This window comes from Henckelia pumila, chromosome 1 (assembly GCF_033568475.1).
Source record: "Henckelia pumila isolate YLH828 chromosome 1, ASM3356847v2, whole genome shotgun sequence".
NCBI classification, from domain to species: Eukaryota; Viridiplantae; Streptophyta; class Magnoliopsida; order Lamiales; family Gesneriaceae; genus Henckelia; species Henckelia pumila.
In genome coordinates, this window is record NC_133120.1 from 77,762,873 (window position 1) to 77,788,620 (window position 25,748).

The following is a 25,748-nucleotide window of genomic DNA, read 5'->3' on the forward strand; positions in this document are numbered from 1 at the left end:
CCCCAAATCATCATCAGGAGAAGAACACAGAATCCTGCGCACTGCTCATTATACACAAGAGCTCTAATTCAAGAAGCCCATTTTTCACATTGCCAGAAACAGCAGATGCATAAGAGGGAAAGCAAATCGAATCGAATCGCTTCTCTCGAGTTTCGACTTATACATCAGATATTTGATCCTGCTTGTGCTTTTGCACCATATTCAGAGCTCAAATTCAAGATTGTGTCTTAGAACAAACAATACAAAGCATGTATTTTGTCAAATAAGTGAATACTAATGTTTATACAAGAAGGATCTATTTCAAACCGATACAATAATCCAGCGACTTAAGTTCTTCGAGTGTAACATGCAAATACAAGAGTTTAAGATATATGAAATTAATGACAAAAAATTTTTTGGCGCAGCGGACAAGGCAAGTACCGGTTTATGAGCTTTCCTTTCAGTCATTACGTCTACGCCTCCGAAAATGCCTAAGAATAAAACTATCTGCATACAGAGGATACTTTTTTCTGATCAGACCCTTCAAGCATTTCCAATAGGAGAAGTCTTCCAATTCCCCATTCTTTCGAACTATGAATAAACATCTGGAGCTTCCAAAATCAGGATGGTACCCAATCTGTGAAGTAGATGAGAAAATATCTGCATCAACCACCGATTGACATCGAAGCACGAGAGATAATACATGCCTAAGTGTGTGAATGTGAACAAAGCAGCTTTCATTGAAATACAACAGTGGAACTCCCAGATACGAAGAATGCAACTATTTGATTGAAATGATCCCGAAAGGAAGTCTTTAGCTTCATGCATTCCCTGTGTTAACTCTGCTTTTCATTGAATCTTAAAGGCATTCGGTAAAGTTACAAGTTACCAGTTTTTCACATGTCGATTATCTAGTTTACCGGGTTTTTTTTTTGTTTAATGTTAAGAAAGTACCTTTAACATCTTACAGTTATTTAATTCCAACCATCAAAAGAACCAGTTTTCACTCACTTCAAGCTACACTTTAGAGAGCAGACAAAGACCAAAGAAAATAAGAAGAAAAATACACCGTTCCCATTGTAACTCCCGTCGTTTCCCATTGGCCATGCCATACATTTTTCAATGTTCATTTTTATTACAATGTATTAGACATTCATTGGCACTTATCAGTTGCTCCTTTGTGAGAAAGGTAACCTAAATGTATCATCATATGCTTAAGAAGGGAAACATGGTAACACTAGACAAGATGGCAAGTTATCAAGTATCTCATGCATATTATCACAATGATCAGTTGATGATGGTTGATGCGCAACCGGTCCTTTAAAAGAAAAGCTAAGCACAGCAGAATCCCTTCAAAATAGTACTTATTATTTCAATAATTGCATCCCGGAAGCACAAAAGCTAGTTTCTCAAAAGGAAAATGCTACGGAAATAGAAAGTATAAATTTAAAACTATAAAAACTAGTACTTCTATCTTCAATACTCGGTATCTGTATCAAATAAACAAACTTATAAGTTATACCTCTGCTTTGCTGGAAAAATGACATCAACTACATTTAGATAATTCCTCCAAAGGGATATTGAAAAGTATATATCACTATTTGTTATCGTAAATTTGCCCCTATTGATTTTGACAAACTCGATCTGATGATACAAAAAGCCAATAAAATGTACTTTGAAACAGCAAACACACAGAGATGGGAAGAGAAAGCAACCGTGATATAATCAACTCCACATCCAATCTTCTTCGCATATTCTGGATGATAAGCAAGCAACCTCTCAAGAATAGTTTTCTCGTGTTCTGGACTCAACCTATTACCGTTTGCGTATCTTCAAAAAATTAAATCAATAAAAATAAGTTTAGTTCATAAAAATGTTAATAACCAAATCGATGTAAAGCAAAAGCTTTATAAACTCACACCAGCTATCACGAGCACGGTGAATCAATGGGAGCCACATATGCATATTACACCCAAGAATCAAAATGAGATCCAACTTGAAATCAAATTCATAATTCAGACTTATTTTCTTAAAAACTTGAAGCCGGCCACTATGCCTCAGCATCAAGCAATTGAACAACTTCAATTTCAACCAATACGACTACCAAATTCCTCTTCTTCAAAAAACAAGACGTGAGCATAAATCCCCAGACAATAATACAAATTATAGGCCCAACGTTAGAACTGATCAATCAAATTTCCTACCATTATAAATAGTAGTTCTAGCCGCCAAAAAAGAAAAGAAAAGAAAAAGAACTAAAAATAGCACCTCAGACAATTGTCATGCATATTTCGTTAACAAAAAAATTATAGATATAGATATATATAATATATAATAAAAGAAAGCTCCCATAAAAGGGGGAAAATGAAATTTCATACCTTCCAGAGTGAAGGATCATTCTGACAAAGCCCACGAGTGGTACAGTATCCTCCAAAATCTTGTCTTCCCAATCCACCCACGTGTCACCATCTCCATCGGACTTCTTGTCACTCATATCATCGGAATATTCCTTCTCCGGTTCCTCGTCGGCCGCGGGCGATGCCGCGCGTTTCCTCGGAGACCCATAAGCAATCGCCTCCGCGCTGCTTCGAACCGCACCGCCTCCATCGGGTTCGGTCTTTGCTGCAAAGTTCACTGGCAATCTTGTGCTGTAAAATGGAAAAGATAATGACAATGGTGGTAAAACGAAGATACGCGAGATGGGTTTCCCGTGAAAAGAACAAATTTGTGGCGAATTTGAAGAATGAATTAAAGCCATTTGATGAAATGAATTGATGGGAATAATTAGAATTATTCTCCAACAATATTCTTCGAATCAATCATTTTGTTCATATTTTTCACTCTTCACAACTCCGTTTAGCTGCGAAGTGTAGAAGATAGAATGAGATACTTCGTTTCGCGGGCTGGATTTTGGAAGACGGGCACGGGTCTGGTCTTTAAAATAATCCGACCCGATATTGTCAAAAAAAATTCAAATTTAGTGTCTGGCCGACTGGCCTTTTAAGGTTTTTTTTTTAATTATTATTTTAAATCTTATATTTTTGGTCGACATGACGCCAGATACCGATATTTATCTATGTGACATTAATATTTTCAAGTTTTGTGCCATTCATATGAATATATTGTATAAATTACACGTTGGATTACGAAATGAGTTAGACATTCGATTTTAAATTATAAAATTATCCATGTACTTTATTTGATATTTTTTTTAATATAAAAGTATATTTATGATAGTTGATAATTCAAGTACAATGTGTAATTCAACCTGAAAAACTCAATATACATACCTGAAAACCTCAATATACATGAAGCTGTCTAAGTGGGTTGAACTTGTTGGGTTGGTCCACCCCTCGTTATATAGGCGGGTTGGATTGATAAATTTTCAACCCGTCTAAATGGTGGGCCGGACCGGGTCTCCCTGCCCCGCCAAGCGGTGGGTTGTGGTGGGTTGCGGGCCAACCCACCAAATATAACTAAAAATTGGCTGGTCGCCGCCTCACACTGCCAAGTAGATGGATTAGATTGATAATTTCCCAATCCCCTAAATAGTGGGCCGCCCCACCCAGTCAACTGGCGGATTTTGATGGGTTATGGATTGGCTCATCCCACCAATCCGTTTTTACAGTTTTAAATATACATGTAGCATAACCCTTCCGAGTTCAGCCTTCAAATTTTTTTTTTCCTGAATGTATAATTTATTCTAACGCACCTAACCTAACCACAGTGCTTCGCTTGGCTTCAATATTACTTAACTTCGATTAACATCTTACCAGTGAAGTCAACGAAAAAATATAGTCCAATCAAAAGACGTTGAACGTATTTTTTTTCTTCGTTCTCAATTTTTCTTGGAATCTCTAGAGGGCCAACATATTCAAAAGATTTCATGATATTTACGTCGAAAAAAAAAATCCAGCCAATGTCTTATAAGCAAAAAATGTAACAATGCCCAAAAGAAAAAAAAAATAATGAAAAACTCACGTACATATATAATAAAAGCTGACTCGAAAGTACGAATTAATTCACCCACAGTTTATAGTTTATTTGACACAAAAATTTCGATTTAAAAACGCGATGAGTTCGAAAATCAAGCGTATATAATAATAAACCACCTTCCCAACTCAAATAAATACATGCCCGACCGGTAACTTTAAACATCAGTTTTCTTCTTGAACTACCTCAGTTATGAATTATTTTACACCATACATTTTAAAACAAGTTGACAAAGTCGCGCAAATATTATTCAAAAGTCAACCCTAGCTAGTTATATATATTTAGTTTAACGAAAGAACATTTAATTTAGTGTTCATGATAATTAATATTTTCTCCACAAGTAGATATCATATATATATATATATTCATCAGAAGTCTCGGCAGCTAGCGACAAATTAATTAATTAACATGGCTTGTGCCTTGGTGGTCTTCTTGATGTCTAGTTTTGTGTGGGTTTTATCATTTGTGGGATCCGAAGCATATTCTTCTTCTTCTTCTTCTTCTTCTTCTTCATGTGTTCCAGTACTGAAGGGGGGTCTTGGAGTGGTGATTGATGGGAATTCCAGAGTCGGGAGAGAGCAGAAGACCGCCATTGAAATGGCTGTAAAGGATCACTTCCGCCATTGTTCACACCACTTTGCTCTTCATTTCGGAGATTCGCGTGGGAACTCGGCGGCTTCTACGGGTACGTACTGATATATATATATATATATTTAGCGATCATCGTTCATGTTTATTAATTAGACTTGGATTATATATAATCAGTTGATTGGTATGTTCAAGTTCAACAAATTAATTTCGTCGGAAATTTCCAATATCGTACTGTAAAATTGTCACTTATCATGTGAAGTAAATTCTCAATGTAATTTACTTAGCTTACTGATAATATATTAATATATTATAAAATGATAATCAAATAAAATTGTTTTATATGATTATATCCTGGAAAAAATCACAATAAATTATAAATTAACAAAATTTATTACACAAGTTTTTATATTAATTTAATCGGCTTGGATTGGTTTCCCTTTTTCCACTTTTTTTTTTTTTTTAAATATAACCTCGCCAACAATTTTATTTTATTTTAAAAATGACCTCTTCCAATGTGTTTCAAATATACACGAGAGCGCATCGAAAGGTAGCGGTTGCGGGTTTTCATATCAAAAAAAAAAAACAAAAAGAAGGTCAATTTTTTTATAAAAAAAAATTGGTTGGTCATGTCCATTTCCCCAATTTTCTCAGTTTGTTTGAACCAAACTGATTTTTTTTAAAAGTTTGATTAATTTGAAACAAATTCAAGCCATAATTAACTGAAAGCCTATCCAAACCATTAGGTTTTTGAACACCCCTATAGCTAATGATTTAATTCTAATGTTTTGATAACTGGGTAAGTGATCGAACCGGTCCATCTTTAAAAAAATGGTCTAATCGGTCGAACTATTTTAACCGGAAGGTTGAACCAGAAAATCGTTTATATAATATTAGTATTTCGTTACACGCGTTGCGTGCGTACATTTCATTTTTTTAAAAGACAATAAATAATAAATTAAAAAATTAAAAAAATAAAATATAACGTTTTTCTAAACAAATATATATTCTATAAAATGAATGTCATATTTGTAAATAAAATAATATCAAAAGGCACAAAGTGAGCTTTTAATGGCTAGAAAAGAGGAAACCTTATAAACTGACTATTTTGCCCAAAAATTTTGGTTTTATTAAAAATTAAGTTATGAGATAATGGTAATTTCAAATAAAGCTTCACCAATTAATTAAAAAATTGTTAATTAAAGAGTTTCTACTTTAATAATATAGTAAGATAATATAATGAATAATATATTAAAATAATATTTTTAATGAAGTACGCATTTCAAATAATCATTTATCTGCATAAAAAATATTAAATTTAAATTTTAAAAAAATAAAAATTAATTTTTCAAAAAAATAAAAAAAATCAATAAAGTGGTTCAACCGGTTGAATCGATTTTTTGATTCTTGATTGGTCTGACCAATTCTTGATCGTTTTGACCGTAAAAACGGTTTTTTAAGTTATTTCCAGCCTGAACCTATGATCGGTTTTCGGTCAAACCGATTGGTCCGGTCTCACTTTGAAAACCTGCGGTTTTAACTCATTGAGTTTTCACATTCAAAAATAAAGCTTAAAAAAAAGTTGTAAATTTTAGAACGTTTAATTTAAAATTCTGTGAGATAAACAAATATTTATTATTCTCACTAAAAAAATTAGACTTTTTCATTTTTATATATCAAATGAATGGTCTCAGTTCCACTTATGCTTATATTGTTCTCCAAAATTCAGCCATTGAGCTGATAAGCCACAAGCATGTTGATGCCATCCTCGGAACACTAACACAGCAAGAAGCAACATTTGTTTCACAGTTAATCCATAGACATACAGGCAGCAGCATTCCCATCATCTCCATATCTCCCACATCTTCAGTTTCAGAACAAGCCCCATCAAATTTTACTCCATTCTTCATCCAGATCAGTGCCTCCATCACCTATAAAATGCAAAGCATTGCCGCAATCGTCGGCCATTTCGGGTGGCGAAAGGTGATAACCATAAACGAAGAAGGCAACCACTTCTCTGCTGATTACAGGGCCACAACTCTCCTCTCGGATGCATTGCAGGCCGTCGATTCATCGGTCGATTACCATTTAGCTTTCCCTTCTGTTTCTTCTCTGTTAGACCCCGGACTGTTGATGGAAAATGAGCTGCTGAAGCTAAAAAACATGGATGTTAAGGTCTTTGTGGTCATGCAAGCTTCTGTCGAGTTCGCCAAGATTATGTTTGAGAAGGCGAATCTGTTGGGAATGATGGAAACACAGTATGTGTGGATTGTATCAGATCAGGTTGGAAATGTTCTTGATTCTCTTGATTTCTATGTTGTAAAGAATATGCAAGGTGTGGTTGGATTAAAGACATATTTTGTCGATACCAATGAACATGTTAGAGAATTTGGTAAGAGGTTTAGGATAAAATACAGTAAAGAATATCCAGAAGAAGAAAACTCCAACCCGAGTTTATATGCTCTTCGTGCTTATGACGCAGTTCGCGTCTTGGCCAATGCCGCGGTAAAATCAGAAGGAAAGATTGATCATGCGGCAGAGTTGGATAATCAGATTCTGTCAAGTGATTTTGAAGGGTTAAGTGGAAGGATAAGTTTCAAGAACAGCTTACTTAAGCGAAAGCCAGTTTTTCAGATTGTTAATGTGATTGGAAGGAGCTATAAAGATGCAGCATTTTGGTCACCTGGATATGGTTTCGTGGCAGATGTAACCGAACTCGACGGGAAAGAGATGAGATCAGGGGACGAAGTCGTGACAGGATTGCATTCGATTTACTGGCCAGGCGGTGAACTTGCTGTTCCAAAGGGATGGACTATGGGCAGCAAAGAGAGACCATTGAGGATAGGAGTTCCAGCTAAGGGTGCATTCCCCCAATTTGTTAAGGTTTTGTTCGATCCGCACCTGAACAGAACCGTGATCAGTGGATTTTCTATCGATGTTTTCGAGGCCGCGGTGCAGCACCTGCCTTATCATCTGTACTTCGAATATATCCCCTTTCCTGGAACTTACGACGAAATGTTGGCTGCAGTTCACAACAAGGTACCGCCTTTTCTTGATCTGTAAAATGTGTTTGTTGCGACGTTGCTCCTTCAAAAGAATCGCTAATGATTCATGAACTGAATAACAGAGCCTGGATGGAGCAGTTGGTGACACGGAAATAATGGCCGATCGATACGTATACGCTGTGTTTACACAGCCTTACATTGATTCTGGACTAAAGATGGTGGTCACAGCAGAACCTAGCATAAAAGAGTCCGAATTCATCGCGTTTAAAGCCTTCACCGAGAAGATGTGGATCCGGTATGGAGCCATGAGTTTCCTAACAGGAGCTATCATCTGGCTGAGTGAATATGCTGCAGGCAACACCGAATTCCATGGAAGACATTTTCTTGATCTGATCAGCTCCATTCTATGGTTTTCAGTCAGTATCATGTCCTTTTCATATAGTAAGACAATTCGCCATCCGGCCTAATACATTACACAGATCCCAAACTAATTCTTCCTGCTGAAAAAACGTTCTGATTTTTCAGGAGAAAGGATCGAAAACGGTGCTTCCAGGCTCGTTCTGGCGGCCTGGATCGCTCTTGTAGTCGTCGTGGCAGCGAGTTTTACTGCTGTATTAAGTACATTGATGACAGTTCCAAGAATCCAGCCATCGATCCTAGACGTGGACTACCTTCTCAAGACAAATGCACCCGTCGGATGCAACGGGAACTCGTTCATAGACCGGTATCTGATCAATGCCCTCGACTTCAAACCCGAAAACATCCGTAAAATCAACTCCATCGATGAATATCCCAACGCTTTCAATCATGGTGACATCAAAGCCGCTTTCTTCGTCGCCCCCCACGCCAAAGTATTCCTCGCCAAGTATTGCCAAGGCTACGCCACGGCAGAGCGTAGTTACAAACTAGGCGGCTTCGGCTTTGTAAGATTAAAACGCTGAAAGCAAATCCAACTCATTTTCTTGGAATTTTTCACCATTTGTGTTACAAGTCCAATGAATCCAGATTGTTTTATCTAATCTCTCAGGTTTTCCAAAAGGGTTCACCATTGGCTACTGATTTCTCAGAGGCGATTCTGAAAGTGACACAGAGTGGAGAGGTGAATAAAATCGAGGAGAAAACACTGTCTGATTTTCCGAAATGTGGCAACAACAGAGACGATATAACGTTGGACGATCGGCCATTCTCCAAGCTGTTCCTTGTTTTAGAATGCTGCATCGGGGTGGCGCTCTTCGTCGCCATTGCTCGGCTCGCGAAAATGCATTGGTATAATAACATTAGAGGAGCAATGGCTACCAACAGAATTTACAGTTGGGCTGCTGCTTTGATTCTCAGAGGGAAGATCGTTGGGGAGAATGTGGGACAAGGTGTGAGGGAGATTCAATTGAATGCCAATCATAACATTTGATTTTTTATTTTTTTTACTTTTATATTACAAATAAGTATTGAACACGATATCTCGTCTTATATTAAAAAAGACGATTATTAGAAGTGAGTCTCTAACTCGAGATCGAATTTATATCTGGGATCTGGGTGACAAATCAGATAAACGTCATTGGCATCGTAACGTTTGAATTTGGGAATGTTAACAAGTTTTTAGAAAAAGAAAAAGAAAAAGAAAAAGAAAAAGAAAAAGAAAATTGTGTGCTTGTAAATTCCCTTTTTAATAAATGTAATTCTATTTAAATCTCGTTTGGGGTACGGGTTGATTGACTCAAATTTTATCATATTTTGAATAAAAAAATAGCTATGTTATTTCTATATCTATACATATATACATACTATGTAATAATGCATGAAACCTGTTAGAATAATTATCTTGGTCAAATTAACAAAAATGTATTTTACTATTTATAACTACCCTCTTTCAATTATATTTTTCAATTTAAAAATATAAAAAAATATTCGTTATTTTTAAATATAATATAAACTATTAATGCACGTGAATTTTCGCGTGCGTGGATTAATAATTTTAATGATCATCTCATCGTTCACGAAATATTATTTATCGTTCAATCTCGATACCTAAATTATCGAGTTGGTGTAATGGTTTCATCAAGTGTCAATTATAACCATACATGATCCATCTAGCTTCTTGAATTATTTTCTCGAGTTAATGTTATTAATGCACGTGAATTTTCGCGTGCATGGACTAATAATTTCAATTATCATCTCATCGTTCACGAAATATCATTTATCGTTCAATCTCGATACCTAAATTATCGAGTTGGTGTAATGGTTTCATCAAGTGTCAATTATAAACATACATGATCCATCTAGCTTCTTGAGTTATTTTCTCGAGTTAATGTTATTTTCATTCGAAGTATGAGTATAAAGATATACTGAGAAGAATTTGAAAAGATTGTTACATGGAACTCATAAAGTAGATGCTGAGAAAGGATTGACATCATCCATATAAATTGAATAGCAATGAAGCAACTAAATTAATATATGATAAGTTTTAACCATGGGTACTCAACCTAGCTAAATTGATTTTAATGACACATACAAAAAGAATTAAATATGGCTGCGCTCAAAACTATGAATATTTAAATATACGTCGTTGCACGTAATAACAATTTTATTTGATTGTGATCGGAGTTATCAAATTTTGAATATTTAGTTTTGTTAAAATCAAGTATTATATTTTTTAAGGGTGCCAGTTCAAACTTCAGTAACTATGATTCAATATTTAATTAGCTACTGAAGTGATCATATGACCTATTTAACTTTCTTTTTTGTTATATTTGTCAGTTTCTGATAGACGTTTTTTTAGTGATATTATATGTTTATTCATTAAGTTTTATTTTTTAAAGCTAACTTTAAAGCAATAACATATGTTATATATTTATTGAAAAATGTAAAATATTTATATTGTTACAAACGGTAGGAATCGTAGGATCAAGAGATTTGTGTTTTACTAAAAACTATAGTTGATGGTAATTGTGTAATACAAATCTTTTAGATCGTATCACAGTTCAAACAAATACATATTTCAGTTGTTCAACCCAAGAGGACAATTATTGCACTCAAACAATCACCTTATCAACAATTGTGCTTTCAATCAATGTGAATCAAAACTATGGTCTTGACTCTGATATTAATTGTATGACCGAATACGTATCGCTTTACCAAAATTTATAGTTGATGGTAACAATACGATTCAAATATCTTAAATATTACAAAATCATAAGCATCGTTTTTCGATTGTTCTTAGAGACTATTATTGCATCTCAGCTTAAACAATTTATGTTAAATGATAATTTTACTTATATTAATTTTTAAGGAAAAAAACAGTAATTTATTTCAGGAAAATGATTTTTTGATTCATTAACTTGTCCAAATTTGAGTTTTAATCCATTGAGTTGTCAAATTTGGTTATGGTGCACTCACATTTAATTTTCAATTATTGTTTGTCCAATTGATGACTTGATATTTAACAATTCAACAATGTTCTATCTCACTTCAGCATTTTTACGTCATGTCAGTATTTTTTTATTATAAGTCAGTATTTTTCAATGGGCATTTGACCCAATTAGACCTAAAATAACCGAATTAAAATTTAGCATATCAAAAATATACTTTGTAAACTTAGTAGACCAAATCATAATATTAAATAAGTTAGTGAACAAAAAAAACTATTTTTTCTTTATTTAAAAGCTATTATTTAGATATGAAAGTTGATCTTTCATTGATAAAGTAAATAAAAATAATGTATTATTTTTTCTCTGATAAGCCATGTTAATCATAAGACAATTGTTGTAGATTAACTTGCTACAGTAATCTTTTTTAGATAAGTGTTTTTTTGATTCATTAACTTATCTAAATTTGAGTTTTAGTCAATTGATTTGTCAAATTTGGTTTTGGTGCACTAACATTTAATTTTCGACTATTGTTAGTTCAATTACTGACGTGATATTTGACAACTCAACAATGTTCGATCTCAATTTTTGACTCGAATATATGCTTTTATTCTTAATTTTCTTCAATAATAATCCAATTGAGTTGTTTTAAATTTTATATACATTTAAAGTAGATGTTGTTGTACATTCCATAAAAACATTTATATATGAGTGTGATAATTAATTTATAATTTTTAAGAATAGTATGTTAAATATATTATTTGCAATAAAAATTTGAGTAGACTAAAAAATGTGAAGAGAAATATTTTTTTAGAGGATGAACAATCATATTTTAAACAAGTTAAAAACTTTTATAATAAATCATTCAAGTAACTTAGATATAAGAATAACTTGTCTAACTTAAAATCGATTTGAATTTAGTGTGCTTTTTTTAGTTTTGTCACGCAATATTTTACGATTTTATAAGTATTAATATTAATTAATTCTATTAGCCAAGTATTATATTGTAATACAAATATCCACATGAAATTTAGTCATAATCATACTCGATCTCTTTGTCTCACTTATTTAAAATACATTTATTTTTTATCTGTCTCAATTATATATATAAAAAAAGGTTGACCACGAAGGGGACACCATTCCACATGAGTCAGAGGTTCATTGGCGCATGCGAAGGTTAAATCGAGGGATGTGTACGAGCGGTAAAGACCTGAAGGAGGAAGCAACATGACCAACCCCCAGAGCATACCACACAATATTTCAGCAAGAAATATGCTTCACACGAGGATCGAACCCGCAACGCTGGAGAATCTCTTCTCACGTCACCTCAGACCTTACATAGATAGATAATTGATATAGTAATAGATTAATTAATTAATAACTTTTTTTTTTTAATTTAAGACATGAATTAAATGTTAACAATTAATAAAAAAATTAATTACTCTAGACTAATCTAGAAAATGAAAGGGAAAACCAAAAAATACATTGAAAATGACAAAAATATTTAATTAATATTATGTAAGATAAATAAGAGCAAATTTGAAAATTCACAATTGGAACTCATATATTTTTAATAGATAATAGATTAATAATTAATTAATTAATTAATTATTAATTAATTAATAACTTTTTTTAATTTAAAACATGAATTAAATCTTAACAATTAATAAAAAAAATTAATTACTCTAGACTAATCTAGAAAATGAAAGGGAAAACCAAAAAAATACATTGGAAAGGACAAAAATATTTAATTAATATTATGCAAGATAAATAAGGGCAAATTTGAAAATTCACAATTGGAACTCATATATTTATAATAGTAATAGATTTAATTAATATTATGCAAGATAAATAAGGGTAAATTTGAAAATTCACAATTGGAACTCATATATTTATAATAGACTAATCTAGAAAATGAAAGGGAAAACCAAAAAAATACATTGGAAATGACAAAAATATTTAATTAATATTATGCAAGATAAATAAGGGCAAATTTGAAAATTCACAATTGGAACTCATATATTATTAATAGTAATAGATTAATTAATTAATAATTAATTAATAACTTTTTTTAATTTAAAACATGAATTAAATCTTAACAATTAATAAAAAAAATTAATTACTCTAAACTAATCTAGAAAATAAAAGGGAAAACCAAAAAAATACATTGAAAATGACAAAAATATTTAATTAATATTATGCAAGATAAATAAGGGCAAATTTGAAAATTCACAATTGAAACTCATATATTTATAATAGTAATAGATTTAATTAATATTATGCAAGATAAATAGGGGTAAATTTAAAAATTCACAATTGGAACTCATATATTTATAATAGACTAATCTAGAAAATAAAAGAAAAAACCAAAAAAATACATTGGAAATGACAAAAATATTTAATTAATATTATGCAAGATAAATAAGGGCAAATTTGAAAATTCACAATTGGAACTCATATATTTATAATAGTAATAGAATAGATTTAATTAATATTATGCAAGATAAATAAGGGCAAATTTGAAAATTCACAATTGGAACTCATATATTTATAATAGTAATAATAATAATAAAAAAATTAATTACTCTAGACTAATCTTGAAAATGAAAGGGAAAACCAACAAATACATTGGAAATGACAAAAATATTTATTTAATATTATGTAAGATAAATAAGGGCAAATTTAAAAATTAACAATTGGAACTCTGAAAATTCACAATTGGAACTCATATATTTATAATAGTAATAGATTTAATTAATATTATTCAAGATAAATAAGGGCAAATTTGAAAATTCACAATTGGAAATCATATATTTATAATAGATAATAGATAATAGATAATAGTAATAGATAGATAATAGATAATAGATAATTTAAGACATGAATTAAATGTTAACAATTAATAAAAAAAATTAATTACTCTAGACTAATTTTGAAAATGAAAGGGAAAACCAAAAAATACATTGGAAATGACAAAAATATTTATTTAATATTATGTAAGATAAATAAGGGCAAATTTGAAAATTAACAATTGGAACTCATATATTTATAATAGATAATAGATAATAGATAATTTAAGACATGAATTAAATGTTAACAATTAATAAAAAAAATTAATTACTCTAGACTAATCTTGAAAATGAAAGGAAAAACCAAAAAATACATTGAAAATGACAAAAATATTTAATTAATATTATGTAAGATAAATAAGGACAAATTTGAAAATTCACAATTGAAACTCATATATTTATAATAGAAATAGTAATAGATTTAATTAATATTATGCAAGATAAATAAGGGCAAATTTAAAAATTCACAATTGAAAATCATATATTTATAATAGATAATAGATAATAGATAATAGTAATAGATAGATAATAAATAATAGATAATTTAAGACATGAATTAAATGTTAACAATTAATAAAAAAAATTAATTACTCTAGACTAATCTTGAAAATGAAAGGGAAAACCAAAAAATACATTGGAAATGACAAAAATATTTATTTAATATTATGTAAGATAAATAAGGGCAAATTTGAAAATTAACAATTAGAACTCATATATTTATAATAGAATAATAGATAATAGATAATTTAAGACATGAATTAAATGTTAACAATTAATAAAAAAAATTAATTACTCTAAACTAATCTTGAAAATGAAAGGAAAAACCAAAAAATACATTGAAAATGACAAAAATATTTAATTAATATTATGTAAGATAAATAAGGACAAATTTGAAAATTCACAATTGAAACTCATATATTTATAATAGATAATAGATAATATTTGAATCATAATAGAGGATAAAATAAAATAGTGTCTTTATATCATTTTTAAAATCTACAAAATACTCTCTTTAGATTTCCTTTTTTTGACATGAAAAATTCAGTTTATGTTAAAAAAGTAAACATTATTTTTAAATATTAAATTAAATTTTTAACAAAAATATTTATGAAAAAAAGTCGACTAAACATACATACCATGCTTGCAAACGAGGCTAGTCCATTTGTTTCACCCTACAATCTCTATTATTCCATATAAAAGACCTACATAATTGAATCCCTCTCCGTACCATCATCTATTTGATACTAAAAATCAAATGGTCGTTGTTAATTCAAAACTAAGGGTTTCATTTGTGTGGTCAAATTTAGAATTAGTTGGTGTTGATCACTTTCAACTACTTACAATTTAATTTAAATAGCTTAAATTTATAGTTTCCAAAAATATATCAGGAAAACTCTTTCAAAAAAATCAGTTATATTTTGCTATTTGTTGGTTTCAATAACTTTTTCCAAAAGAAACGTGTCTTTAAAATTGGAAAAAGTGTGATAGTTTTATTAAAAATGGTATGTCTCTTGAATCCAATAGATGGTTGATCTGATTCATATATAGATTAAAAAATAAAATTTTTTCGTCGAGTAAAAAATCGATATTAAAACGTGAGATAATTTTATAGGAGTTTTTGTATATTAAAAATACATCTATGATATAGTTTGTCTTGAAATTACGTCGAATTTCCATTTTAGAAATAATAAACTTGGATTTGAGAACTATTATTCACTTTCGAAAAATAAAATACTATCAGGAAAAAAAAAAGCATTTATTTGCTTGACTCAACATTCATAATACAAATTAAGCTTGAAAATTAAACAAGAAAGCAGCCAGATTTACAGCTAAACCTTTGCTTGCACACTTTGCCAGTTCACAGCCGCATCACACACGTAATGACAACACAAACAGGATCCATCGCTCGGTCGTCGAAAGCACAAAAATCAAGAAACTGCTTCCATTTTGTCACTTTTTCTCTTCCTGTTTAAGGTACTTTGCCTCGTAATCGCCTCCAGTATTTAACTCTCAAAGTTTCCACCAAACCCCTCTCATTTATTACACACATCAAAGTATCTTTTTTTCTTGATTACATCCTCTTGTTTTTAAGGAAAAAGAAGTGGGTGGTCTTAAAGTTAACTATTTTTGCGAATCACTTGATCTGAGATTAATGGAGGGCAATGGAGAAATTAGCCCGGTGAGAATGGAGGGTATGCAAATGAAGCTGCAGGCTGATCGGGGTTTCTGTTTAGAGCCCGATGTGTCGGTTTCTTCGCCGGTGACCCGTCAGAAAGCCGCCGCAGCCAAACAGTTCATCGAGAATCATTACAAGAATCACCTCCAGGGCTTGCAGGATCGCCGAGAAAGGTGAAATCTTGCTGCTGTTTCTTCTGTTTTGTCACTAAATTGCTTGATTTTCAGTTGAACACTTCAAGGGTTTGTTAAAAAAATGATTAAGAAAGTTGATAATCATGCTGATGATATTGTAGTGACAACCATCAATGTTAAAGGGTGTTTGGTTTGATTGTTTTTTGTGTCTGTTTGTACGTGTGACATTTTAGGAGGAGGGCACTGCAAATAAGAGCACAAGAAGAGCAGGTCTCAAGTGAGGAGGAAGAGAGAATGTTGAGGAATTTGGAGAAAAGGGAAACTGAATATATGAGATTGCAGAGGCATAAAGTAGGGATCGATGACTTTGAACAGTTGACAATCATTGGTAAAGGAGCATTTGGTGAGGTGTGTTGATGTTTTCATTTGATGCATCTTGATTTTTAATTTAGATTCCATACGGGGTTCTTGATTTGGAATGAATCTACTCATGGGAGAGTGAAGATGTAATTCAATAATTTAGAGAAACAACTCTCGCGCATTTCTTATTGTACCAGGATTATTATAACTATAGCAAACTGTAGTGGTGAAACTCCCTCGTAGAATTAATAGAATGATCGACTTTTTCCGGATATACAGTTCAACCATGAAGGATTGTCTTTGTAATATCAATTAATAAACAACGGGCAACGGACATCTTATTTGATCAGAACAAATTTTCCATTGTGATTTTGGAAAATTCCAGCTAAACACTGTAATTAACTTAGTTGTTGGAGTTGATACTTTTCTATAATAAAAAATGGATTGAAATGTTCCCAGCTTGTAATAAAACACGTGGTTAATGTGTATCTGTCTAGTGCCCTCAACAACAACTTCTGTATTGCAAAGACAAGTTTATGTCTATGGCTTTGACACTGTAGCATTTGTTGAGCGCTTAACATGCTTTGTATGTTAGAGTACGACTATGTGACTTGATGAGGTAATGCAGGTCAGATTATGCCGAGCAAAAAATACTGGAGAAATATTTGCAATGAAGAAATTGAAGAAATCAGAGATGCTTAGCCGTGGACAGGTATGAAGGCAGACAAATAGTTGAAATTGAATAAATCATAGTTGAAACTAGTGGATCTGAATGTTATTGTAGAATAACAATTTGCACATTGATTAGTGATAATTGTTGGATTATACTCTGTAGGTTGAGCATGTACGGTCTGAGAGGAATCTGCTTGTGGAGGTTGATAGTAGGTGCATAGTGAAGCTCTATTATTCTTTCCAAGATTCCGAGTTTTTATATCTTATCATGGAATATCTACCCGGTGGTGACATTATGACCTTACTGATGCGAGAGGATATCCTTTCCGAGGATGTTGCCCGGTTTTACATGGCAGAGAGCATTCTTGCTATTCATTCAATTCACCAGCATAGTTATGTTCACAGGTATGTGTGGATTACCTTTATTTGAAACTTTTGACGAATTCTACTAAGGAAGTTTGCTATATGGATTGCGTTTACTCTGAAGAAAATTAAATTTAGGCAAGAAATAGAAAGGTTTGGTCTTTTATCAAGATGAAGTATTTTTTTGCATATGATAAATTTATCGTTTTGAAAAGATTTAAAAGTTTTTTACGATTGAGTGCAAAGACAAGTAATTTTGTTTTGTTTAGTGACTTGTAATAAGACGTGAAGTTATGTCTGCTGCACTATCCGTTTGTTATCTTATCTTTGACTATGCAACAAAGTTGATGTTATATTTCATTATCCTTTGTCCTTCACAATTTAAACAGTTGTAATCATGCGCCAGTCATTCAATTGTAGTTTTACAGATTATGAAGAGAAAAATTATCATATAACCACAACAATATCTTGATTGCCCTTATTTCTTTTGTTAACTCTTCCTACATAGCATTAGTCATGTTCTTGGCATTATGAAGGATGGACAATTTGAAGCCAATTGAGCTCAATGATTGATTGCTTATGTATCCCTGTTATCCCTGAACTTTTGGTTCACCGATTTTTGCTGTATAATGTGAATACATTAACCCACTCCAAAATTATTCTGCTTGCAGGGATATCAAACCAGACAACCTGATATTGGACAGAAACGGACACCTAAAGCTATCTGATTTTGGCTTGTGCAAGCCACTGGAAAATAAATATTCATCATTGTTAGAAGACGAAGATCTTACTTATCAAGATCCTGAAACCGAGAAAGAAGGGCGCGTTGGCGCTAATAATGCTCCTTGGTTAATGGCAAAAGAGCAGTTACAACAATGGAAACGCAATCGTCGTGCCTTGGTATACTTTCTTTTGTTTAATTTTTAGGGTATTTATCCCCTTCTTAACTAGTCATATCTTTTTATAACTTAAGATGTGGTGTTCAGTATTAGGGCATAATACACATCCTCTCTGTGCAGGCATATTCTACAGTTGGGACCCTGGATTACATGGCACCTGAAGTTTTATTGAAAAAAGGATATGGAATGGAGTGTGACTGGTGGTCTTTGGGGGCAATAATGTATGAGATGCTCGTAGGCTATCCTCCCTTTTGTTCTGATGACCCCCGAATGACATGCCGTAAGGTATACTGAACTTAGTGATGGATTTTTTGAAAGTGAGAATTTAAGAATCTGAAATTCATTATATTTTATTCATAATGAAACTTAAATTGGAAGAGAGTTGAACTCCAAATTCATTGACTAAAAAAATATTCAAACAATCTTAATTGATTTAGATCTTTAATCCAGATGCACATTTGGCTACGCGCTGCTGATATGAAAAGTTAGAAATTGCCTCAATAATTTAGTTAGCAATTTTAATGCATCTCTCTGTTTCATTTAAATGTTTTACTCATCTTTTTATCAGATTATAAATTGGAAAACATGCTTAAAATTCCCTGAAGAACCCAAAATCTCAGATGAAGCAAGGGATCTGATCTGTCATTTGCTGTGTGATGTTGATAAAAGATTGGGGACCAGAGGCGTAGATGAAATAAAGGTATGGCATGCATGAACGTATACCCAGAGGAAAGATGCCTTAGTAACTTGGATTAATTTCTTGTTTCATGAAACGGAGTCGAGAAAATCATATTCATCCTTATTGATACTTTTAAGTTTTTAATGGTCTAGTTTAAGTAATGTTTTAATGTATAAATTTTTCATTGGTTATTTTTAATTTCAGGCACATCCTTGGTTCAGAGGGATCAAATGGGATGCACTTTATGAAACTGAAGCTGCATACAAGCCTACTGTTAATGGAGATTTGGACACACAGAACTTTGAGAAATTCGAGGAAGTAAGTACTCAAAGTCAATTTTTATTTATATTTTTTATTATAGTACTTAGTTTGGAAGAGCAGTTAATGACATTGTAGCTACAATGTGGAAATCCCAATCTTTTTGAGTTTCTTGGCCATTTCAACAAGCTGTTGTTTTCATTTACTTTACAATTCCAGAGCTTTTCTCTGTTTTGTAGCTTTTAACGAGTTTATACTTTTGTCAATGTGAATTTTTTTTTTTTAATTCTTTGTGTCTTAATGGCTCTTAATCAGGGTGAAAATCCACCATCTACGGCACCAAGAGTAGGACCTTGGAGGAAGGTAAAAGTGCTATCTTTACCATTTTTATTGCGGCACCGGTTAATCTGAAACAATAAGGAGATCAGAAAATTATTGGCTTTGTTTTGAATCGTTACATATATTTGGCATACTTTACAAGAGATCTATGAGATTAGTCTACCACAACACTTGTGGTATGTTTATATATATAAACGAAGTAATGATATAGCTTCATGCATAATCTTGTTGTCATAAATTGTTAAGCTGGCACATCAAATTTTCTCTACAAATTGGTATTTTCAAATATGTGTGGCCGTATAAATATTTATATGTGTGTGTGTGTGTGTGGCCGGATTCAATAAGATACTAGTTTCTCTTTTGAGAGATTTTATGTATTTGTGTGTGAAAGAATGTATTTTTTATTGAAACACTGTCTATATGGTGCTAGATAGAAAAATAAGATGCCATATGGAAAACTATAGTTTGGAAAAATGTCAACTTTTTCCTTGTGTTTTTTGATACTTTCTTTCTGATATACCATGCACGACAGGAACTACAAAATTCTGAGTCTGTATCAGGAATCGTTTTAGGGTTTCTTTTCTTTAACAGAATGATAGTCAAATAATCATTTTGTCGATGTGGTTTCATTGAGCAGATGTTAACATCAAAAGATGCCAATTTTATTGGATACACTTACAAGAAATCAGATATCATAAAATCAGCTGGCACTGCAGGTACGCTAAAATTCAAGTTTGATTGTTTTTTCACTTGGAATTGAGCCGATAAGTGAATCCCGACTTGAACAATACTTCACACTCCTAGACCCCTATTTGGTTTGCTGACATATATCAAATTCAAGATTACTAATCCGACTTGTATCATTGTTTAATTTTCACATTTTTCTTATGGATATTACATGACACTTTTGGTGATCATGCAGGGATAGAGGTGAATTCAAATGAATCTTCAAAGCCCCGATCCTTGGTTTCCTTATTTGGTATGATGTTTTTTCAAATTCTTTCCAAAGTTGGCACACGAGCCTCGTAGATTTTAACAGATGGCCGTTCTAACTCAAAAAATATTATCTTCCAGCCTCACTTTTCTTTATTTTGATGGCTGAGCTGAATGTACTTTCAATTCTTGATCGTGTTTTGTTTTTCCGACGTGCAGGTCAGATAGATCTTCAAGACGACGTAATAGCCGAAGATGATCCCACAAAACCACAGATTTGATACACAAAAAAATACTTACCTTAATTTGATTTCATTATACAGGATTTTGATTCTTTAATGAGTGTTGATGTTATCTGCAAGAAGCGGCTTTTTTCTGTATAAAAAGAGAAATCAATCAATTTGCAGGTTGATTCAATTTTGGACCATTCTTTTAAGTTTGTTTTGTATGTACAGCTAATGAGTGTGTTAAATTGAAGTTCTGATTATATTATATCTGCAAAAAAAAAAAAAAAAAAACCAACTATTCTTTGAACGTTATTCAAGCCAAGAAATAATACCATTAAATCAAAGCTCTAATTTTTCATTTTGATTGCATTTTCTCGTGCAAGATATGGTTAATAAATGCATTCTACTTTCTTTGTGTCGCATCCGAAATTTTTGGGCTGTCGCGAACGTTTTTTTTGTTGAGAAAATTTTGAAGAATAACTTCGGTCAAATTTTGTTTTAGGAGAAAAGTTTGATCCACGTTATTTTTGCAAACTAAATTTATTGAGTCAACACGTGCACAAATCGAATTGGAAACAATGGACTTCAATGGCAATAAAAACGACTGAAACGATGTATATTGTTTTGAAAACATGTCAAAAGCTCATTATTTCATTTCGAAAAAAGAAAGAAAGAAAGAAGAAGAAGCTCCTTTTATTATAAAATGTATTTCTTCTTCAAAAATAATAAAAAAAAAATATCAACATCCTCGCATTTGATTGTCCGTGTTACACGTATGTTTTGATTTAAAATGAAAGAAAGCAAACTGGGAAAGAATAATGGTAATTTTTGACACTTGTAGTACACTGGGCAACTTGTTCCAATGATACGGCCTTTTATTATGGCAGTTCTTTAAAAAATAAAGTAATAAAATGTTTGTTGTCGTGAATCGACATTGTTAGTTCAATTAAATTTAAAATATTTTAAACAAAATTGCCATAAATCTATAATACTACGGCAAATGATAAATTAAAATATTTTAAACAAAATTGCCATAAATCTATAATACTACGGCAAATGATAAATAAATCCCTATCACCAAACTTATCTTTGCCTTCTGTAACGACCCACTATATTAAGATGGGTCTTTTCAGCGTACTTATGTCCTCATTCACACGCACCCTGAGAAACTTTCCAGGGGATCATCCATCCTATAATTTCTCCAAGTCAAACACGCTTAACTTTGGAGTTCCTATATGATGAGCTCCCGAAAAGAAGATGCACCTTCTTGATATGAGTAGTACATATGAAATATTTTAAGCTCTCCTCAACTATGTAGTCCCATACCTACACAGTCTCAGAATCCCTCTCATTCCGGCAGGATCGGTTCATTCATGTCTCCCTCCGCCTAGAAGCCTGCCAGGAGCACCTCATTGTCCGTGCAACCTCATGGCACCGGCGATCACTCCCCGCCTCCTCAGCCCCGGGCGTCACATGCCCACCAGCTTCCGCTTGGTTCGTCCCCGAACCATATCAGCTAGCTCAATGGTACCAGGATTGAGGGAACATTGCATTTATGACCTGGAATGCAAGGTTCGAATCCTGGGGAGGGCAAAAACTCCCCACCAGGGGGAAGAAGATCATGGGAGCAAGAATGAACTGGGCCAGCCCAGTTCATTACAAAAAAGGGTGCCCTTTTATGTACCAGGATTAAGGGAACATTGCATTTATGACCTGGAGCGCAAGGTTCGAATCCTGGGGAGGGCAAAAACTGGGCCAACCCAGTTCATTACACCTTCAGTCCCCATGTCAGCAAATATTTGTTTCCACTCTTTGACAAAGTTCTGGCATTTGTTTCAACTCCTTATTTAAGCATAAAATACGAAAATGCCCTCACTTTCTTTTGAAACCCAATAATACCCCTCACTACTTAAAAATAAAATAAAAATTACTTATAAGGCAACGTGTAGTTTTTTCCCCTCATTCTTGTTTAAATTCTCCCCAAATTTATCCATCAATCGTAAACGACTAATCCACCGATCGCAATATTGCAGATCCGTTTCGAATCGGATTGAAGAAAGTTGCTAATCATTGTGAATTACTTCTGGAACGTGAAAATCTTTTTGAAGAACCATTATTCAAATATTTTAAGGTACTGTTTTAGGTTTTTAAAAATTTGCAGCAATAAATTGCATTACAGTGTTTGATGTAGTGTAATTGTTTTTATATATCATTTTCAATTGAACGATTCTTTGATATTTGTTATGGTTTTAGTGATTCTATTAAATTTTTGTGTCATCGTGTGAATTGTAGAGATTTTTTTTATCAAGCTCTGGTTTTCCCGTATATAGGTGGGAATGAATCTCATTTATTGGAATTTTGAGATAGAGTAACTGAAATTCCTTGTTGTTCTCGAATATAACGATTTAATTCCGAATCATAATGGTTTTAGTGCTGCATTATGACCTAGATATTGATAATTTTTTATAATTAAAATAAAAATGGGCTGCTTGAATTTGTTATTGTGCACTATTTTTTTGTATGTCATGTGTTATACGAATGAATGTATGATTTTAAATTTAGATCTTATTGTATTGAATTTAGTTTTTTAATAATTAGATAGTGAAATCTAGAAGTGATTCTTGTGATTTTTTTTTTTTTGGTTATTACAAGTAAAAAAACAGATTTTTGTGATTTCAATCTTCATTGGATGTAGCTTGATGGATATTTTTGTGAGTCTAAGAACAATGTGCCGAATTTGTTTGGACTCCCCAATTGAGGTGAAATTATGAATTATCCTGAAATAATATGAAAACTCACTAATACCTATTTACCAATAAATATTTATTTAATAGCTCTTCTTCTCTTTTTCCAATCCAACATTTTCCCAATTTGTCTTCTACTTAAATCCTTCATTGACGGCTAAATCAACGACGATCAATATATTTGTGTCGATGTTTTGTGCAACAAACTGAGGCAAAAATAGTTTAAAGCTAAGAATCGTTAGATTTTGAAAATCTTTTCGTAGAACCAACATCGAAACAACAAGTTTAAGGTAGAATTTTTTTTTTTTGAAAAATTAAGAAATTTTTAGATGCAATTCCATCTCGATGATTGAGTTTTTTTTTTCTTTTTCAATTGAGTCATGATTCTTTGAGTGTTTTGTATGTTGTGTTGTGGTTATGTTGAAGTTCCGTACATAGCGTGAATTATACAAATTTAATGGACAGCTTTTAGATTTTACATATATAAGTGGGTCTGTGGTTCATCTCAACCAATTGTGTATTGATTATCTAAAATTTGTGATTATTCTCGATTATAATGATTTCATTGTCAATTTTCATCGTTTAGTACTGGATTATAAATATTATGTCGATATTCCTTGTAATATTCAAATCAGCTGCCTAAAATTTTTATCTTGTTATTATTTTTGTTGTTGTGGAATGTGTACGTTATGAATAAAGCCCCGATCTTTATTTTTTAGTCTTATTGAATGTTATGCTTTTTATTGATTGGGTTGAGAATAAAATCTATAAATGGTCGTAGGTGAATACAGATATGAAACCCAGAAAAAGTTTGAAGGTTTTTTTTTTCAAAATATGTTTTCATCTTGGAAATCGATTAAATATCATTTTTTCGCAAATATTTGAAGGTTTCTGCGTTTTGGTGTTTTTTTTTTTGTAATTCTCGATTGTGTCCCTTTGTCCCAAATTTGTAGTGTTCTAGTGTTGATTGTGGTCACTTTCTTGTTTAAATTATTTATTTGTTTCCTTTGATTAATTGTTCGAAATTGTTGAATGATTATGCAGAAGTTCGTAAATTTTGTTTTAAATGCTTGACTTTGATTTCGTTATCGACAATTGCGAGTGTTTTATTATTTAATTTGATAAAAACATACTCATTTATTTATTTGGTTGTCACAATGGATTTTTTTGCTCTAAATCCTTCAATTGTATTTTAAGGTTCCGAAATTATTTTTTAGTTATTTATTTTCATGTGTTTATCTCTATTTTTATGTTTTTTTTTCTTGAATTTGTTATATGATTTCTGTTTATATTGTTGGCTGCTTCATTGGAATAATTATTCATTTGAAATTATTAAGTGATTATGGTAAATCCAATTTTTCTTATTTGGTTCTTTAATTTTTTTTGAATCTGTTTGTTAATGCATTTTGTGAGTTCATTGGAGTAGCCCGTGACACAGAAGAAATAAGGACAAATAAAAAGACGGTGAAGATGTACACTAATCGAACTTGTGTTGCTGCGAGTATGTTATCTGAAGAAATGACTATATTATCTGTTGAACATGGATCGCTGGAAAATAATTTTGAGTTATTTTTATTATATGGTTATGTTTTTTGGGTTGATGTAAGTATGACAATAATTAATTAGTAGCAAGACATGTTGTAAACTCAATGTGATTCAATCTGTTATTTAAGCTTCAGTGAAATAAATTTTTATGTGTTCTGTATTTCTGGTACAAAAATTAAAGATAGTAGTACATAATTTGTATAATTTAGCATAGTTATTCGTCTTTCTAGGTTGATAAATTATTTTACTAAGATTGAATATGTCAACCAAGTAAAAAATTTTATGATCGAATACTGAATTGGAATAAATCAAAATTAATTTGCAACAATCTCAGAATCATCATCCAATTACTTGAGTCTTGGTCATCTTATGTTATGTGTACTATTTTGGCAAATATATAAGAGAATACATCTTTTTCATTATTCAATGAGATCATGTGTAACAATATTATTCATTGCTCAATATTGTGGGACAAACATTGTGGGCCATGAGGATCACACTCTCCTAGTGAAAGTGGCTTTAGATCAAAATGTCATGTATTAACTAGGAACAATCTCAGACTTATGCATAATATTATTTTTGATTTGCGGAACAAGAAGATATGTCCATGCTAACATGCACTAATATCCTATAATACACTGCA

At 31.9% G+C, this 25,748-nt stretch overlaps 3 protein-coding genes across 3 annotated transcripts; 2 read left to right on the forward strand and 1 right to left on the reverse strand.

The window, feature by feature from the left end:
- Positions 1 to 222: 222 nt before the first annotated feature.
- LOC140875326 (protein DCL, chloroplastic) lies at positions 223 to 2,866 on the reverse strand. Its single transcript, XM_073278990.1, has 3 exons — positions 2,358 to 2,866; positions 1,695 to 1,809; positions 223 to 616 (listed from the first exon to the last, which is right to left on the reverse strand). The coding sequence occupies exons 1-3, from the start codon at positions 2,735 to 2,737 to the stop codon at positions 440 to 442; spliced, it is 672 nt and encodes a 223-aa protein (XP_073135091.1). The 5' UTR covers positions 2,738 to 2,866; the 3' UTR covers positions 223 to 439.
- Positions 2,867 to 4,271: 1,405 nt separating this feature from the next.
- LOC140875541 (glutamate receptor 2.7-like) lies at positions 4,272 to 9,002 on the forward strand. The gene is made up of 5 exons (XM_073279251.1): positions 4,272 to 4,657; positions 6,290 to 7,599; positions 7,688 to 8,006; positions 8,091 to 8,488; positions 8,593 to 9,002. The coding sequence occupies exons 1-5, from the start codon at positions 4,381 to 4,383 to the stop codon at positions 8,971 to 8,973; spliced, it is 2,685 nt and encodes an 894-aa protein (XP_073135352.1). The 5' UTR covers positions 4,272 to 4,380; the 3' UTR covers positions 8,974 to 9,002.
- Positions 9,003 to 15,610: 6,608 nt separating this feature from the next.
- Positions 15,611 to 21,081, forward strand: LOC140877944 (uncharacterized). The gene is made up of 13 exons (XM_073281545.1): positions 15,611 to 15,750; positions 15,869 to 16,125; positions 16,320 to 16,494; positions 17,075 to 17,158; positions 17,282 to 17,523; positions 18,153 to 18,381; positions 18,501 to 18,665; positions 18,949 to 19,080; positions 19,264 to 19,377; positions 19,633 to 19,680; positions 20,294 to 20,372; positions 20,579 to 20,635; positions 20,809 to 21,081. The coding sequence occupies exons 2-13, from the start codon at positions 15,929 to 15,931 to the stop codon at positions 20,868 to 20,870; spliced, it is 1,584 nt and encodes a 527-aa protein (XP_073137646.1). The 5' UTR covers positions 15,611 to 15,750; positions 15,869 to 15,928; the 3' UTR covers positions 20,871 to 21,081.
- The last annotated feature ends 4,667 nt before the right edge of the window (positions 21,082 to 25,748 follow it).

Coding starts and splice junctions, on each gene's coding strand:
- LOC140875326 (XM_073278990.1), bottom strand. CDS start 2,737: ATGGCTTTAATTCATTCTTCAAATTCGCCACAAATTTGTTCTTTTCAC. Junction 1,810..2,357: donor ATGATCCTTCACTCTGGAAG/GTATGAAATTTC, acceptor AATTTTTTGAAG/ATACGCAAACGGTAATAGGT. Junction 617..1,694: donor GTGGAGTTGATTATATCACG/GTTGCTTTCTCT, acceptor TCTACTTCACAG/ATTGGGTACCATCCTGATTT.
- LOC140875541 (XM_073279251.1), top strand. CDS start 4,381: ATGGCTTGTGCCTTGGTGGTCTTCTTGATGTCTAGTTTTGTGTGGGTT. Junction 8,007..8,090: donor TATCATGTCCTTTTCATATA/GTAAGACAATTC, acceptor CTGATTTTTCAG/GAGAAAGGATCGAAAACGGT. Junction 8,489..8,592: donor AACTAGGCGGCTTCGGCTTT/GTAAGATTAAAA, acceptor CTAATCTCTCAG/GTTTTCCAAAAGGGTTCACC.
- LOC140877944 (XM_073281545.1), top strand. CDS start 15,929: ATGGAGGGCAATGGAGAAATTAGCCCGGTGAGAATGGAGGGTATGCAA. Junction 16,126..16,319: donor TTGCAGGATCGCCGAGAAAG/GTGAAATCTTGC, acceptor GTGACATTTTAG/GAGGAGGGCACTGCAAATAA. Junction 17,159..17,281: donor AGATGCTTAGCCGTGGACAG/GTATGAAGGCAG, acceptor TATACTCTGTAG/GTTGAGCATGTACGGTCTGA.